General features: G+C 42.9%; 1 protein-coding gene across 2 annotated transcripts; it reads left to right on the plus strand.

Annotated features, from left to right (window-relative positions):
• The first annotated feature begins 2,155 nt into the window (after positions 1–2,155).
• Positions 2,156–16,424, plus strand: CCN6 (cellular communication network factor 6). Of its 2 annotated transcripts, none has more exons than XM_056856680.1 (5): positions 2,156–2,207; positions 7,047–7,341; positions 9,690–9,932; positions 12,098–12,291; positions 16,143–16,424. In XM_056856680.1, the coding sequence occupies exons 1-5, from the start codon at positions 2,157–2,159 to the stop codon at positions 16,422–16,424; spliced, it is 1,065 nt and encodes a 354-aa protein (XP_056712658.1). In that variant the 5' UTR covers position 2,156. The 2 variants fall into 2 exon arrangements, with proteins under 2 accessions (XP_056712658.1, XP_056712657.1); XM_056856679.1 differs by lacking the exon at positions 16,143–16,424 and adding an exon at positions 11,445–11,509 and having other exon boundaries at positions 12,098–12,270.
• Positions 16,425–17,982: the final 1,558 nt, after the last annotated feature.

Below are 17,982 nucleotides of genomic sequence, written 5' to 3' on the forward strand. Positions count from 1 at the left end.
ATCAGTTCACCTGAAGAAAATGGACATTTTGGCAATTGGACTCTATGGCATTGACGTCCCTCCCTTCCCCAAACCCCGCCCTCCTCAGGCTCCGCCCCAAAAACCTCCCGCCAGTGGCGAAGAGGGACCTGGCAAGTGGCTTTGTCTGAAAAGGTTAAAAATTCTGTTCGCAGCCAGAAGCCAAAACGGTTGTGTCTGAAATGACACAAAAATCTGTTAGCAATTAGCTGCTCAAATGGAGTATAATGGCAGCTTGAAAGGGGCCTAAGTCAGGGCAGGTCTAACTAATTTAGGGCATACTAAGTACAGCAATCAGCAGCTTGCTTGAACTTCAGCCATAAAGCAACTTTGTGTGTGTGTGTAAAGTGGCTTCAAGTCGCAGCCGACTTATGGCGACCCCTTTTGGGGTTTTCATGGCAAGAGTCTCACAGAGGTGGTTTGCCAGTGCCTTCCTCTGGACAGCAACTCTGGTATTCCTTGGTGGTCTCCCATCCAAATACTAACCAGGGCTGACCCTGCTTAGCTTCTGAGATCTGACGAGATCAGGCTAGCCTGGGCCATCCAGGTCAGGGCAAAGCAACATTACTGCTGTATAAAACACAGGGAGCAAAAGCCTGCCAGGGGTTTTATGGTTCAGGTTTGGGACAGAGATTAGTTTAGCCATATTTTGAAGTGTAGGTACTATTCTTTTTATTTGCACTAATGCCATGAACAATTCTAGGGAAATGCTGTGCTCTTTCTAACAGTTGTTAACCATAGAGTTGGCAACTCCAGGTTGGGAAATTCCAGGAGATTTGTGGGGTGGAGCCTGGGAGGGTGGGGTTTGAAGAGGAAAGGAAGCTCAGCAGGGATGTGGTGCTACAGAGTCTGTTCTCCAAAGCTGCCATTTCCTCCAGGGGAATTGATTTCTATAGTCTGGAAATCAGTTGTAATCCTCCTCACTCTCCAACTCCGTTTTTTTATCCATGACTTTAAAACTGGGTTGGGAGAGTATCTTGGGCTTGCCGTGTTTCCCAGGTCTGGCACCTTCACTTCACTTCCAGCCTTACCTTATTTTTTTCTGATTTAGTCAGTAGTGCCCCATGGATTATGGTGGAAATGTGGAAAGGAAAGAGGAACATTTATGCATGCATGGTGGATATGTAAAAAAATTAAAAGTTTTTGGAAAACAGTTATTATAGAAACTAATAATTTGATTAATATGAGAGTAAAAAGAAAACCTGCATTTTGTTTATTGGGAATCCCACAAGAAAAAATGGGTAGCTACGATAGGGTCATTTGTCAATATAGTTTTGCTGTTGCAAGAATTGTAATAGCTAAAGTTTGGAAGCAAGTGAATAAACCTTCAATTCGTGACTGGAGAGGGAAATTATGGATGTATATCAGGATGGCCAAATTAACAGAATTCCTACATGGAAATGATATGGAAGAATTCAAAAAAAAACTTGGGCAAAGGCCATCACATATTGGGATAAACTGGCAAAAATGGATTTTACTATTTTAGTTAGTGAGTTATAGAAACAAGTTTACTTACTTTTCTGTTATTACTATCAGCAATTTTCAAAACTGTTTAGACACTTCTGCGGAAGTCAGGTGATGGGTCACTTTTTAAGGTGGGTGGAGGGTCAAAAGGGTATTTTTGCTTTGTTGAATTTTATAACTTTGTATAATTATAATTGATACTCTTTTGTATTTTCTTTTTATTTTTTTATTATTGTATTTGTTTATTTTGTTTTATATTATAAAAATAAAAAACACAATAAAAAAAGTAGTGCCCCATGGATACCAGCTATCTCTGAGAGCAGCATATGACCTCACAGTTTGCCAGACTGAAATTTGAAAAATGGGGACAATCTGATGCATGGATATCTGAAACTTTTCTGAAATAAGGGAGCCTGGCTTTAAAATAAGAGAGGGTGAAAAAACGAGCACCTAGCCACCCTGACCTGGAGAGTAAGCCTCAAAAGAAAGATTTACTTAGCCCAAGAGAAGCTGGTTCTCTGTGAGGTGTTCCAAACGTGAACATGTGTGTCTATGTGAGTGCGCAGAGGAGAGCAGGTTTGCAGAAGAGACAGAAGAGACTTTGTGCACAGTGCTGGCTCTGACACAGCCCAGCCTATTCACGATTTCTGTTTCACTCCTGCCTTCCCAGGAATATGCAGCGCTTCCTCATCCCCGCCATCCTTATCCTTTTTTATACTCAACAGGTAAGTTTTCCGGAAAGATTTCCTAGCTAGGATAACGGCCGAAGCTTTTGCTCAATGGGTGACATTGGGTGAAAACGCACGGTCGCTTTCGCCTCCTTTCTTCCCTGTTCCAGCCAGGATCCTGGCTGGAACAGGGAAGAAAGGAGGCGAAAGCGACCGTGCGTTTTCGCCCATTTTCTCAAAGAAATGGCTTGGGCATAATACAGGATTGCGGGAGACGTTGTATTTCAGCGTACGCCACTTTAATTCCCTTGATTGAATAAATTATGAAGCAAAGCGTTTTATACCTTCTTAGGCACCTTTTCTGGAATGAGATTTGAAAGATTTCTGTGGAAATATTTTGAAAAACAGCACAGAACAAATTCTACTCTTTCACAGCACAGAAAAACTTCTTTCTGCTCCTCGGTTCCTTGCTCTGGTGCAGTAGTGCAACCTATAGAAGAACTGGGTACTAGAAGACTGCTTTCAATTGTGTTTATTAAATCTACTTGGACAATCAAAATGCCCCCCATAACATGACAATGGGCTTATTAAGACATCATATTTTTTTCTCTTTTCAGAATCAATCTCCATTTTTCTTCTCTCTCTCTATAAAGCTTTTAAGGAATATTAAATGTTGTACCAACAACCCTTCTCCAATAAAAACAACAGTATGTGTTGCTATTAATTTACCTTAGAGAATTATTTTACTGAATATATCATTTGCCTGAAATGATTGCTAGACAATGGCTCTATTTTTAATTCTACACGGAGGAATGAGAAAACTGTGGAAGGACTGTGTCATGTGGTTGAATAAAACAAAAAGACACTAGGAAAGCAAAAAACATTTTAACATGGGCTTGCAAACAGATTTAATATATTTTCTGTTGTGAAATGATGGACCTCTGAAGATTTCTGAAGAAAACTAACAGATCAATCACACAACTATTATCTAAGAAATATTTTTATATATTTTGTATTCTTGCTATACACTTCACAACCTAATTCTTTGCTTAGCTGGTTTTGCCCTGGATATATTTCAGATTCAAAGTATGTCTTCCTAGCTTTGATATAATTGAATTAGTTTATATTGTGGTATGCTATGGTATATCTGTGGGTTTTTAGTCATGTACTCTATGTAAAAGTTAGATCTCAAGACACTAGTGGAACACTGGCCAATTTCCAGTGGACCACTTAACTCCTGCTGGCTGAAGTATTCGAACCCAGCAAACTACTTCTTATATTATTAAGAGTAAGTGTACACAAAATCAATTAAAATTATTGTTTTATGCCTTAAATTTAAAACATATCTGTGGAACACAATAATTCTATTAAAAAAAATAGACCTTCCAAAACTAAAGCTAGCCCACCTCTGGTTTATAGTACAATACAGAATTCATGATTCGCCAATATTTTATGAGAAACCAAATATTTTGAGAGAAAATCCTTTCCATAAAGGTTGAGTCACAGTGATGTCAATTCTGTAATGAAGTAGTTCTCACATTCTTGGCATTAAATAAATATTTGTTAGTGTTAATAGTAATAGTTGTCTCAGTAATATGCTGATGAAAGAGAAACATCAACTTCTTCAATTTTTCCCTGATGCTTAAAAAAAATCCTTGAGAGCTAGCTCATAATGTCTCTATCAAGCTAACTTTATGGTATACATGGAAAATTGAGGCTTTTTTAAAGTGCAAATTCCAAGGAGACAAGATACTGTCATGTGGCATCAGAGTTGTAAAGAAATTATGAATGTGAGAAGGAAGTGATTGCATGGAAGGAGAAGATGGTGCAGGTCTAAGCATGAGGACTGGCATGTCAAAGTATGCAGATAGGATGGGAGGAGACAAAGAGGTTTGATAACTGGTGAGATAAGCAGTGAGACATAAGCCCCATGCAGATTATCACTGAGTGTACAAGAGAACATGTGTGGATGTTTGGGGGGGGGGAGAGGATTGCCAGGTGCCCACCCATTGTACACTAACTCCTGCCCCTGTCCTAGGGCTGCCAGGTCCCTCTTCGCCACCGGCGGGACGTTTTTGGGGTGGAGCCTGAGGAGGGCAGGATTTGGGGAGGGGAGGGACTTCAGTGCCATAGAGTCCAATTGCCAAAGCAGCCATTTTTTTCAGGTGAACTGATCTCTATTGGGTGGAGGACAGTTGTAATGGCAGGAGATCTCCAGCTAGTACCTAGAGGTTGGCAACCCTATCCTGTCTTCATCTGCCCATGCTCAATCAAGTGAACCAGGACTGGTTCCAGATTTTGGGGGGCCATGGGCAGAGATTACCCAGAGCCCCCTTCCTACATTTTGCCTACCACCAGGCTCACCTAATGCCAACCTTCCCACCCACTAACTCTCATGCCTGTGCATCCTTCCCCCACTCCTTCACAAACCCTCTCACCACCTGCACTGACAGATGTCTGCATCACCCACATGCCCGTTCTCCCCAACACTCTAGGAATTCCCCCAATCTCTATTGTCTTTACCACAGCGACTGGGGGAATTTCTAGAGTGTTGTGGGGGGAGCTCTGTGATGTCACAACAGCCAAAACACTTCGCCCTCCAAGGCTCAGAGAAGTTGTAATTTTTCAAAGGCTGCTTTCACAAGGGTTTCCCCCGCACCCCCAGCATGGAATTCAGGAAGCCCCGAAGTTAATGAGAGATTCCAGATGACATCATGCTCATGGTAACCTCCCCCGGGTTTCCCTTTTGAGCCACATCAAAGGAAAACCGCCTTTGATTCAGCTCAGAGGAACTGTAGGGTGGCTGGGCGGCCACATGTCCATGGTGACACTCCACCAGCAGTCAATATAGGAAGGGGGGATTGAGCTGAACTCAGCCTTCAAAATAGGTGAGGGGCATGAATGAGGAGGTGGTAGCGGTGGGGAGTGGCACAGGGTATGTAAATGCTGTTCTTGCCCACTCCCACACCACATGCTGCGGCTGCCATGATAGGAACATGTTTTCATGTGAAAGCAGACAAAGTACGGACATGAAGTTGACGGGGAGCCTCTGCAAATGCTTGAGTGGGAGGAGTGACATGATCATAGAGACAGGAATGAAAGGTGAGTGTAGCAGAAGCATAGCAGAAGAATATTAGCTATGCAGGACTTTCCCCCTAAAATGTGTAACAAATGGCTATGGAGAAGAACAGAAGTAGAGTCCTCCTTTTGGAAATATAATATTTGCATTTTAGGGATTGGAATGGGGGTCGAGGGAGGAACTGACATTACAGTGTTAAACCCTTTTCCTGAAAGATTATTATAACATATTCTATAGAAATGCCCGTCTGGTTAGAATGTAAATGTTTTTAAATAAACCTTCCCTTGCCAGGTCTCCTTTCCTTTCATTGATATTATTGACAGTATTCCAGCTATGAACCCAGTACTCAAATATTTGGCTTGAATGTGGTATGCAGTTGGATGGAAGGACTCCTGCGTGGTCCCTTGTGCCTCCTGATTAGCATCTCCTGAGTAAGCTGCTCAGTCTCCTGAGTAGCCTCCTGAGCACACAAACAGTTTTGTTAAAAAGAGTGGCACGATGCTGCACCTGTGAATGTTTGTATGGGCAAGGCAAAGCTCTAAGTGTTATTTCCTGCTAACTGCACAGTTGACGCTATACAAAACAGGTGCCCAAGAGAGAGGGCTTCTTCTCCAGCAGCAAGGTAAAATCACACCAGTCAAGTACGACAAAGAAAGCCATTGTTGTTATCCTGTGTGTGAAATAAGAATCATGAGTGTACATGAGTATTCAGATAGGGAGGGAACATGGGAAACGTCCTCAGGAAAGATGGGGCTGTTTGCCTTAAGACAAACCCATGCTCCATGAGGAAGTCCATTTGTGTGAAGAGGAGATCCCAGCTGTTGGTCCCAGTTGTCCATATTGGGTAAGAGGGGACCAAACAGGGCTGCCGTATCATCACGGAAAGCAACTCCATGTTAAAACCTCCTTGCACGTGGATCCTCCATTTGTATCCAAGTCACACACAGTTCTATGAAAGAAGCAACATGTTCCATTAAATCCTTGAGAGTCATTGAGAAGAGCCCAAGCAAAACATTTTTTTAGACAAGTCACCCACAGTCCAGTTCAAAGAACAAGTTTTTGCTGCTGCTGTGCAAACATTTGCCTGTGCCAGGAAAGCTAAAGCTACACCTTTGCCCTGGGAAACAGGGTGGAGGCATCCTGATCTGCTCCACTTGCTCCTGAAGTTTTTCCCATTCAAGAAGAATGGCTCCACTGCTGCCTTGAGACAAATCTCTTATGGTGCAGACAGATTTCTCAAAGGAGGTGGCTGATGTCTGGTGAAACAGTATCTGTGGGTGCCACAGTGATATTGGTAGGAGGTAGAGGACATGATGTCTCCCTTGCCTTGGTGCTTGAACTTATGAGATTGTCTCAGCGCTGCAGCTGACAGGTCTAGGCTGAAGGAGAAAACACCATTAATCTGCCATATTTGATCTCCCTTGTAGGTCTTGTAGGCAGGAGGTATATACATAATAGCACTATTTTAGCATAAACGTTAGACCCAGTTACCAGCTGTGCAATAATGTTAGAGGTGATTTAACGTTAGGAACAACTTTGAAAGTGGTTTTCTGATCATGGGCCTTAGGTTCTGCTTTTTGTTTTTTTAAGCTTTCTGTCTCAGCACCTCTCTTTTCAGAAAGTAATCACTGAGAGAAGGAATGGGAATGGAATATAAGCCTTTGGGGATTTTTTTTTGTACTGTACAGTGATGCAGCCTGTAATGATCCTTTTTGATAAAGGGCAATACATCTCAATAACAATTTTGAAAAGATATTAAAAAAAAACACTTTTGCTTGAAGCTTTCCAGCTCACAGATAAGCCCACGTATACGAAAGCTTTCTTGCAGGTCGCCTGGCACCAGGCAGCAACAAGGAAAGACTGGAGACAAATCTGCAAGAATCAGCGAGGTTCATCGGCGCAAAGAGATATGCCAGTGGCCCTGCAGATGCCCACGTGTACCAACCTGCATCCCTGGGGTGAGCCTGGTGAAGGATGGCTGCGGATGCTGCAAGATGTGTGCCAAACAGTCAGGAGAAACCTGTAATGAAGCAGAGGTCTGTGACCCTCACAAGGGGCTTTACTGCGACTACTCTGCAGATAAGCCTAGGTATGAAACAGGAGTGTGTGCATGTAAGTCCTCACTTTTTTTGGTGTTCCTTTCACTCTTGTTTTCTCCCAAGGAAGGCTTAAAAGAAGACAACCCCAGACAACAAGTTGGATCTCTAGTTAGAATAAAATAATTACACTTTCTATTTGTGCCAACCTGGCTGAACAGTATTTCAAAACTTATTCTTAGTAATGTTTGGCAACTTGGGGAGTAAAGCCTGCTTTAACACACCAACTCAATGGTTTTCAAACTGTGGGTTGCCCCCACAAGGTAGGACACAAGGCCAGGAAGGAGGAGGAGGATAGGGTGAGCGGGTAGAGGAGGCTCTGGGGGGATGGATAGCTAATTTGAATTTGCCTCTGGATAATGCACTAAATGTCACTCAGTAATGCTCTCTATATTTATAAACATGAGAAATGAAATATCACCTTGTCCACTGTTAACTTATGTGAGATTTCTGTGGTTTATTTTGAGGAGGGAGTTATGTTACAAGTGGTTCCCCAAATGTAGAGAAAGTTTAGAAGCGGGTCCCACTTCAAAATGTTTGGGAACTGTACAACTGTTAAGAACCCAGGCATTTAAAGAGAGATTATGTTGTCTTTTTTAGTAGCCTTTCAGAAAAGACTGAATAAAATAACTTCTGAAATAATTGGGATTGCTATAATTGTCCCAGCTCAGTACAAAACCATGGTTGATTTGAGTTATGACTCGTTTGTGAAACCAGGATTCAGCTTCCAAATACTGATTTCATTACCTTTGCCCTTGCAGAGACCCTGCTGGTATCCTGGTCTGCATTGAATGGGGGAAGTATAAAGGAACAAACCAGGATGGATGTCATTGACTGAGTTCCCATAGGTAGTGGGATGGCCCAAATGGGATGATTACACTGACCAAAGTTATTTTAATTAAACCATGGTTTTGCATGATGTCCAAGTCAGACCACTGGTTTATTGTCTACTCTGATTGGCAACAGCACTCTAGGAATTCAGGCAATGTAGTATTTTTTCCAACACCTAAAACTCTTTAAATGGAGATGCCAAGGGCTGCACCTGCAATGTTCTGCATTGTAAAGCATGTGCTCTTATCACTGAACCATCACTGCTCCTCCTATTGTCACCATAGTTTTATTTTTTTCATTTATTTAGAATATTTTATGCCACCTTTCTACCCAATCAGGGTTCCCAAGGCGACGAACATGAAAACATTAACACATGTGAACTATTAAGAATATTTAAAATTATAAAACAGTGCAGTAAAAACATATAAACATACAAGAACCAGGAAGGAGGGCCAATAACGGTTACTGGGGGTATGCCAAATGAAGCAAAAAAGCCTTTCTCTCCTAGTGGAAGACACTGATAAAGGGAGGCAGATGAATATACCTGGGGAGGGCATTCCAAAGTTTTGGCGCCACAACCAAAAAAGACCTTTCTTAGATGGTCACCTGTTTAGCCTCAAATGGTGGGGGCAACCAAAGCAGAGCCTCCAAACATGAACAGAGTGAATGGGTAGGTTCATTTGGGAGAAGGAGGTATGTTGGTCCCAGGCTGTACAAGGGTTTAAAGGTCAATACCAGCACCTTGAATTGAGCCTGGAAGCACATTGGAAGCCATTGTAGATGGAACAAGACTGGAGTGATATGGTCCCTCATTCCAGTCAACACTCTGGATTCTGTACCAATTGTAGCTTCTCAACAGTCTTCAAGGGCAGCCCCACGTAGAACGCATTGCAGTAATCTAATCTAGATGCTACCAAGGCTAGATCTTTTCTTTTCACCAATTGAAGCTGGTGAAAAGGCACCCCTAGCCACCACTGCCACCTGCTTTTTCAACAGGAGGCCAGAGTCCAGGAGCACTCCCAAGATTCAAACCTGCTCCTTTTGGGAGGGCACCCCCATCCAGAACAGAGGATGACCCATGTCCTGGGTCAGACCTTCTCCCCTACCAGTAGCACCTCCACTTTGTTGGGATTGTCACCATAATCAGTTACGCTGAAGAAGCTGGTGTAAAAATTTCAAGCAGAGTTAATTGTTAATGTTTTATGAGAACACAACATTTAGATAGCATGCAAACTGAAGAACAAGGATACTTCTGTAACATAGTAGCATTGCCAGAAATCCTATAAGTGAGTATATAGAAATAACTTTTAATTCTCTAAAGTGATATTAAAGTGCTAAATGATATTATTGTCAATATGACAGCTGGGAAATATTTTATGATTATCTGTAAATGAGCATCCGAAAGGGATAGCCCACGCACACTTTTTCTTAGTGTTCTAATGGTTCTTTGAATGATGTAAGCTGACTTGTGAAATTTTAGCTGAAAGCACAGGGTTATTAACGTAAATAAATAGTTTGTCTTCACTGTTCCAGATATGATCGCAGTGGGCTGTGAGCTCAGTGGTATGCACTATATCAATGGCCAAACCTTCCAGCCCACCCCCCTATATAAGTGTTTGTGTGTCAGTGGTGTAATTGGATGTACGCCTGTATTCATCCCAAAGTCAGCACCCAAAGAATGTGCCGTGCTCAAGGGTGGAAGGAAATCTGGACACTCCAAATGTGTGCCAGGACAACAGAAGGAGCAACAATCAACAGGTTACAGATTAATGCCAGGTGCGCAAAGCTAAAATGATCACCTATTTTATGCGTACTTTGATTTTTTGGAAGCACTTCGTTATGATTTAAGAGAGAGTAATTAGCATTTTTATAAAAAGAACTCAGAACTTTCTCGTGCTTGTCAAACAGCCTTAGAAAAATAATTCGTTAACTTTAACAACATCTCTTCTCCCAGGTTGACTTTAGTGTATGTGAATACATTGTATACCAAGAGTTGATTCCTCAAAATTAACTGGTACCCTGGCTTCTTCTAATAGCCTGGAAGAAGATTTATTATTCCAGTTCTTAGACCAAACATAAAATTTTTGCTGTTACATTGCCTTACCCAAACCGGTAGCATAAAACAGTACATTTTGGTTAAAACACTATACCAAATATTTCTCTCTTTAAAATGGTTAAAAAATGGTCTACAATATAAATTTAAATCAATCAATCCTATCTACAACTTTTCATTTCTATTTAGATTTCTGAAAATTAAATACTAGCCTACAAAACTTGGCCACCAACTTTGTTACCTGAGAAAATTCATCCTTAAGAAGGATGTTAACTCTAACAGATTCAGGATAACCAGTGCTCTTTCTCAAAAGAGGGCCAAGAATCTTCTCCCTATCCTCCTTATAGTAACTGCACCTAAGAACAACATGTTCTATTGTTTCTGGTTCACTACTGTTGCAGGGTCAGAGCCTTTGTGAGAGGGGAGTCTTTTTGAATTTCCTTCTAATGCTGCAGAGAGCAGAGCAGAACATCAAGCTAGAGTAAATGCTCTCCTCGTAGTATTTCCTTCTAATATCGACAGGTATGTCACTGGGTAAGGGACGTACTTGGTTTTGGCAGATGCCCTAAAAAAAGGTGCTCTAGCTAGATCAAATTCCCTTTTGGTGTCTTATTCTTTGTTTCTCTGCTTGTCTCGCTCTAATAGTCTGGGATTTATTTTTGTTTTCAATATTTAAACCTTCCAGATTTTCAAACCACATTGTCAATATATCAGAAGAATATCAAGCAAACTAGAGATCCCTAAACAGAATGGCCTAATACGGAAAATAGTTTAAGAAAGTAATGGCAGTTTTTGTCTTACAACCTGAGCAGCCTTTTTGATGTTACTTCATAAAAAACAACCACCCTAAAAAAAACCTTGTAGGTTATAAATGGATAATACTTTAAATAAGACAGGTAACAATATGGGAAAACATTAGAAAAGACACGATCCAATGAAGCAGTAGATGCATTTCTACAAAAATGTTGAGAGCTTCTATAATAATCTAAGCAGTTTATGATGTATATGCAATTAATGCACGGTTTGCACAGTGAAGAGTTAAAATTCAGGTTTTCCATATTCTTGCCAAATGCAAGCTTTAATATTTAATATTAATATTCCTTGCTTTCCTCATGCAGTCTTTTGCTTAACAACATTTCTATTTTAATATATTCCTATTTTAATGCAGATCTTATTTTATATACTATAAATATATAAAAATCAACAACTTTGTAACTTTCCTTTATTTATTTCAGATCTGTGCCAGGCTTTTAAATTTGCTTCCCGCACTGCGATTTTTAAGCTGCTGCTTACTTCCCAGGTACTTACTTTCTGCCCTGTCCTCTAATCTGTTTCAACTACAATCGGTCACTTTTTAGAATTTCACAGTATTTCAAATCTTGTCTGCCATCCCTATAAGACATTCACCAGGATTTGCCACATGGAGATTGTAAAAGCAAGGTTAAAGAAATCCAAATTTATAGGGAACTAAGTTCACAGTACATGTATTCTGGTAATTGCAAGGATGCCCCTAATCCATTTTAGACAGGTACTTCAGTAGTCTGGCCTAGGGTACGTTATAAGAAGTCTTCAGCTTTAAGCCTGCTTTCTGCCACAAATCTGAGACTGAATCATGACAAACAAAACAACTTGGCCAAGATGTAAAATACTTTAGTACTCGGGAATTACATTGGCAAAATCCTTTAAAAAATAATAGGATTTCAGTCTGCACAAATCCATTTGCCAGTTTTGCAGCAACTCCAGGGAAGTCCAAGAGGAGAACCTGCAATACTTAATTATTATGCACCATGTCTAATTGTAGTTTGAATCATTGAATCAAAACTGGGGCTATCATAAATTCTACTACATTAAAACTTAGGTTGAGGTGCCATATATTTCTGTCTCCTAGCTTTCAGAAGCGCACCACTTGTTTCGAAGAAGAAATGCCTAGTACAGGCAACTCCATGGACACCTTGTTCTCAAACCTGTGGTATTGGTATATCTGATAGAGTGACTAATGAAAACAGCAAATGTGAAATGAGGAAGGAAAAGAGACTTTGCTATATTCAACCATGCCAAACAACATTTCCAAACATACTAAAGGTAAATTGTAGTGCAGAATATCATTTCAGCTTCTAGCAGAAAACAATAGCTTATAGAACTTTGGGTTTTCAAGGAACAAGTATATGGGTGTGTGCATATAAGTGCATTGCTATCCAATCACGGGAACATAAGTGGGTGGTTTTATTAGTGCTCTGAAAGGAGTGAAGCAGTATTTATTGTGGATTCAGGTGCCTTAACTAGATTACCAACTGCCACATCCTTATACGTCAGGGGTGGGGAACGTCAGGCCCGGGGGCCGTTTAAGGCCCGCAAAGTCATTTGGTCTGGCCCTTCATGGGTCCTGGCAGATCTCTAGCTCAGAAGGATCTAAGACTAGCCCCCTCCTACAGACAGGAATAGCCTCTATTCAAGGCAGATGTGAGTTTGTTTTGCCGAGAAAACGGAGCCTTGTGTACTTACCGTGACGGCTCCTTCTGTTCTGGGTTGAAGGGCATCTTGATCCGTGGGTATTCTCGTCACGTGCCCAGGGAGGCAGGACCAAATATTTTTTCTGCAGCTTCCTGTCTCCCTGGGCGGGAAACCCAGTTTACGGACTTGCCGAGCTAATGAGACAGGTAAGAGAAAGCCGTGAGAAGATAGGACCTGTATCACCCTGGAAGTGTGATCTAGCGCCTGCTCCCTGGTCCCCGAACAAATCAGTAGATCGTCGAGGTACGGGAACACCGTAATCCCCTCCTGACGAAGCAAGGCTACCAGCGTCACCAGGATTTTGGTGAAGACGCAGGGGGCGGAGTTCAACCCGAAGGGGAGGGCTTTGAACTGATAGTGCTTCCGATTGTAACAGAAGCGGAGAAATCTGCAGTGGGACAGGTGGATGGGAACGTGGAGGTACGCTTCCTTCAGATCCAGGGAAGTGAGGTACTGGTCCAACTGAAGAGCTTCTAGAATGGAACGGAGCATCTCCATGCGGAACTTTCTGTAATGTACGCTCCTGTTCAGATGTTTTAAATCTAAAATAGCTCTCCAGTCCCCATTTTTCTTGGGGACTGTAAAGAAAATTGAATATACCCCACTTCCCTGTTCGTTCTGAGGAACAGGCTCGATGGCCTGGATCTTGAGGAGATGTAATATTGCCTCCAAAGTTCTCTGGTGTTTCTCTGGTCTGATCGACCTTGGGGAATTTACAAATTTGTCCCGGGGTATTTTGATAAATTCTATGTGGTAGCCCGATTGGATGATTTGAGACACCCAGGCATCCCTGTAAGAACTGTCCCACGCATTCTGGAAACGAAGTAGCCTGCCCCCTATCTCTCCGAGGTTGGCGTCACTGTTTTGGGGTCTTGGGGAATCTATCTCCCTTGGAATTGTTGAACTGCTGTTGTCCCTGGGGGGGACGAAAAAACTTGCCACCCCCTCTACGAGAGGATCCTCTATAATTGTTGCTGTTACCCCTAACCCCTCTCCTGTGGTCGGGTCTGAAGGGCGTGAGAGTGTGAGAAGATCTAAAGTTGGGATATGAGGTTGAAAATGAAGATCTCCCATCTCTCTTGTAAGATCTAGGTAACACCTTCTTTTTATCTTTATTTTCGACTAGAATTTTCTCTAGTCTCTCTCCAAAAAGTTTCCCCCCAGTGAAGGGATAGGACATTGTTAGAGACTTATTCTTTATTTCATTCTGCCAAGGGCGAATCCAAAGTGCCCGTCTGATGGCAACATTGGAAGAAGTGGCCCAGGCAGCAAAGGATATTGCATCCAAGGAGGCGTCAGCCATAAAGGCCGATGCCTTGAGGAGTCTATTAAGGCCTTCAGTTAACTTACGGTTATCTCCAGTGTACAACTGGATGATTTTTCTAAGCCAAACTATGGAGGCCCGTGCCATAATTGATGTTGCCGCCGAGGCCTGAATAGCCAGGGTGGAGGCCTCATGCACCTTTTTTGATAAGACTTCTGCTTTTCTATCTATGGGATCTCTAATGCTACCCATTCCATCCTCTGCGGGGAGATCTGAGGAGTGGAGAGCTGCCACAGGGGCATCTATGAGTGGGAGCTTGAATAGCGCCATGGCCTGTGGAACCATGGTGTAGAGCTTTTTTATATTCGCTGAAAACTACCTATTGGCAAGAGGCTTGTCAAATTTGGTTTGGACCTGAGTTTCAAAGAACTCAGGAAAAGGAATTTCCCATATCCGGGGTTTAGTACTGGGGAAAAACTCCTTGGTTCCCTTCTTTTGGGCCTTTGGTTTTGTATTTGATTCTGGGTCTGGATCCTCATTGAGGTCCAGAGCAATTAGGGCCTTATTTAGGAGAGATTGGAAATCCTCTGCTAGAAACAGGCGAGGATGCTGTTCTTCCAATAGTATAGGAATGTCCTCGTCGGAGTCAAATTCTCCTTCCTCTCTAGTTTCTGAGTCAGAGGCCCCTGATAGATAGTCTTCAGAAGGTTGGTAGGATTGAGGCACCGGCTGAGATTTCAAGGCTGCCTTGGTGCGCCATTGGGAGCTTGCCTGGCCTTCTTGTTCCCCCCTCGCCTGGGGATTAGAGGAGCGAGACTGAGAAGGGTCAACGGCCTGCAATAAGGGGGCCACGGAGTCTCTAAAGGCATTCATCATCTGTGCCTGCCTGTCTAAGACCCCATTTAAAAAATTTAACATCTCCCTCCTAGTCACCGGAGCTTCCTGCTCGTCGCCACATACATTACCCTCAGTCATGGCAACGAAATCTGAAGAGGTGCCCTCCAAGGCCGAATTTCCTGGGGCCAGGCCCGCGGTTTGAGGCCGTTCGCGCCCTTCTCCCGTTTGGGCGCCATTTTGAAGCGGCTCCTCAGAGCGCGCTTTCTTCGCTGCGGCCGCCCCGTCGGGTCCGGGCGCCGCGCGGCCGCCGGCTCGGCCTGCGGAAAGGTCCCTGCGCCTCCGCCCTGTTGAAACAACGAGGGCCGGGTCCGCATCTCCTTCGGACAGAAGCTCCGAATCGGAGTCCCTCCTGCCGTCCGCCATCTTGTCCCAGGGACGAAGTGGAATCAGGAGAAAAGAGGGGGGGAGGAGGGTAGAGAGACCAGTACAGGGAGGATGCGAATGCGTCTAAAACGGCAGGAGGAGAGAAGAAAGAACAATAGAATCGAAGAGGGAAAGAAATAGAAGAGAAAGGAAGAGACACAGGGTAAGGAATCTTCTAAAGACGGAGCTCCAACTAAACGCTGCCACCCTGTACAAGGCAGGACGGAAACTGGGTTTCCCGCCCAGGGAGACAGGAAGCTGCAGAAAAAATATTTGGTCCTGCCTCCCTGGGCACGTGACGAGAATACCCACGGATCAAGATGCCCTTCCACCCAGAACCGAGAAGGAACCTTCCCCCCCTTTCAGAAGAGTCATTAGCTATGGAGCTGTTAGGACCACCCAAGATGCCCCTGGTTGGATGCCTGCCTGCATGGGGGGGGTGGTCATCTAGGGCAGCTGCCTGCTTGGGGCTTGGTCGGCCAATTTTTAATTTTGTTTGGCCCACAAATGATGTTATAAATATCCAAATGGCCCTTGGCGGGAAAAAGGTTCCCCACCCCTGTTATAGGTGTTCATCATCCCAAATTGAGTGCCGGCCATTCAGGTATCAGAGGTACTGGAATATAACTAGTGGCAAGTCAGAGCTGCAGAGGCACCAAGGAAGTATTTCCCATTCAGGTGTGTGTGTGTGTGTGGGGGGTGGTGGTCCCCAGGGTCTTGGAAACAGCAGAATACTGAACACGTGAGCGCTCAGATTTGTAGATCTAAACTGCTCAAAAGCCAATGAGCCTGAAACTGCAAACTTGATTGATTTAATAGCACCTAAATGCCACGGCAATTTAATTATGCAGACTAATAATGTACATAAAACTGAGATTTTATTCTTTTATATTTTAAGATTCCTAGAGGAAAAACATGCCAGCCTACATTTCAACTTCCCAGAGCAGAGAAATTAGCTTTTGCTGGATGCACAAGTAAACAAAGATACAAACCTACCTTTTGTGGAATGTGCCTGGACAACAGATGTTGCATACCCAGCAGGTCTACCATGATTACTGTGCAGTTTGACTGCTCTAAGGAAGGTTCCTTCAAGTGGAAGATGATGTGGATCACATCCTGCATTTGTCAGAAAACATGCAAAGACCCAAGAGATGTATTTTCTGATCTCAAGCTTTTATAAAGGTGTTATATGAGAGGGAAGGTAGTTAAACGCCCATTGAAAATTATTCCGAAAGCACAGTTAATGGCAGTGGCTGAAATTACAAGTGTTGGATAAGCTCTGCCTGCCATCCAGCTCATTCACAAAGGACAGATACTTTGTCCTTTGCCTTCTCCTCTTCCCCTGCAAATATCTTTATTGCTGCCACTCACACACAACCACAAAAGCATATTAGAGTGGCAAGATCCCACGTATGAAGACTGGAATAGTATGCCCAAACATATGCCAAACCATTTATGTATTCACTTCCTTAAAAATAATAGGGATGGATATTCCAGCTAAATGTCTATAAATTCAAAGTATTTGTAAGGTTTTCAAATGTAAAGGTAGTGTGTATGGAAACGAGCAAAAGAATCCCAAGGAAAAGTGGTAACTGAAAAAACAATAACCCTGCCCCTATTTCAAACCATATCCATGCAATGTGCTAAAAGCTATTGGAACACCTGGTTTGTTGTTCCTTTATATACCCTGGCCTCAATCCAGCTCTAGTTGCATGCAAACACGATTCAGGTCAATTGTTTCAACCATATTTCTAAAATATTTTATACAATCAAAATTTCAAAGCAACAGGACAAACAATTTATAATTACTACAATCAAAACCTAGAATCATCACCCTATACCAGTGACTGTAGAAGACAGGTGGTTCTCCCTGTGCTCAGTTTTCTATCTATAAGGAGTTTTGTGTTATGGGTTAGCATTCAGCAGTGGTATGCCCGATCCCACCACCCCTTAGCTGCCTATGTTGATCCAGCCTTAAAAATAGGACTCCTGTGTCTCCACAACCTTAGTATCATCACAGACAAGTTGTGTTTTAAAAATAAAAATATTAATTTTATATTGGGCCTATATTAATGATAACATTATTCCAGCTTCTAAAGAGCTCCTCCTCTCTCTTCCTTCCCAGGACAGGGTTGGTTGTCTTGAGAAGACATCAAATTCAAACTCCCCAATCCAGGGGCCATGAAAACACTAAGTGTTTTGTATGTTTACTCAAAATAAGTCCTATTTTGTTCAATGGGACTTGCTCTCAAATATGCATAGGATGCAAGACTAAGCAATTCCCTTTGCAAATGTATGGGGGGTGTTCAGATGTTCTAAGCACAAAGCACTACTGCTCAGCTAAGTGCTCAGTGGAGTCTGCAGGGGAAGAACTGCAGAGCCTGCTCACTTAGATTGATTAGTAGCTGCAGGAACCTGCTCTGCTTCATGCTGCTGAGAGAGCAAGAAGGCAGACAGAAGGCTCTGTAGAGCCTGCTTAAGTCAGGCCATGAATGTTCTGATAATGTTCTGATAAGAGGTTCCAGTGCAGCCCTGCTGGCTCACAGTAGGCCCCTGCAGTGTTATGAAGCGTCTCTTCACCAGAAGCCCATATTGGGGAACAGTATTCAGAAGAGCCACAGGTGCCATGCTAAAGAGGCTCATCTGGTTCTAGAGCATTACTGTCCTATGGAAGTCATTATCTAAAGAAGTCAAATTCTTGACTGTACAGTGTTAGTATGTGACTGTGTGAGAACATG

This window comes from Euleptes europaea, chromosome 10, assembly GCF_029931775.1.
Source record: "Euleptes europaea isolate rEulEur1 chromosome 10, rEulEur1.hap1, whole genome shotgun sequence".
NCBI lineage: Eukaryota > Metazoa > Chordata > Lepidosauria > Squamata > Sphaerodactylidae > Euleptes > Euleptes europaea.

Bases quoted from the DNA above. Each gene is read 5' to 3' on its own strand.
- CCN6 (XM_056856680.1), top strand. From the start codon at position 2,157: ATGCAGCGCTTCCTCATCCCCGCCATCCTTATCCTTTTTTATACTCAA. The intron at 2,208-7,046 runs GTAAGTTTTCCG...CGTATACGAAAG, and splicing joins TCCTTTTTTATACTCAACAG to CTTTCTTGCAGGTCGCCTGG. The intron at 7,342-9,689 runs GTAAGTCCTCAC...TCACTGTTCCAG, and splicing joins TGAAACAGGAGTGTGTGCAT to ATATGATCGCAGTGGGCTGT.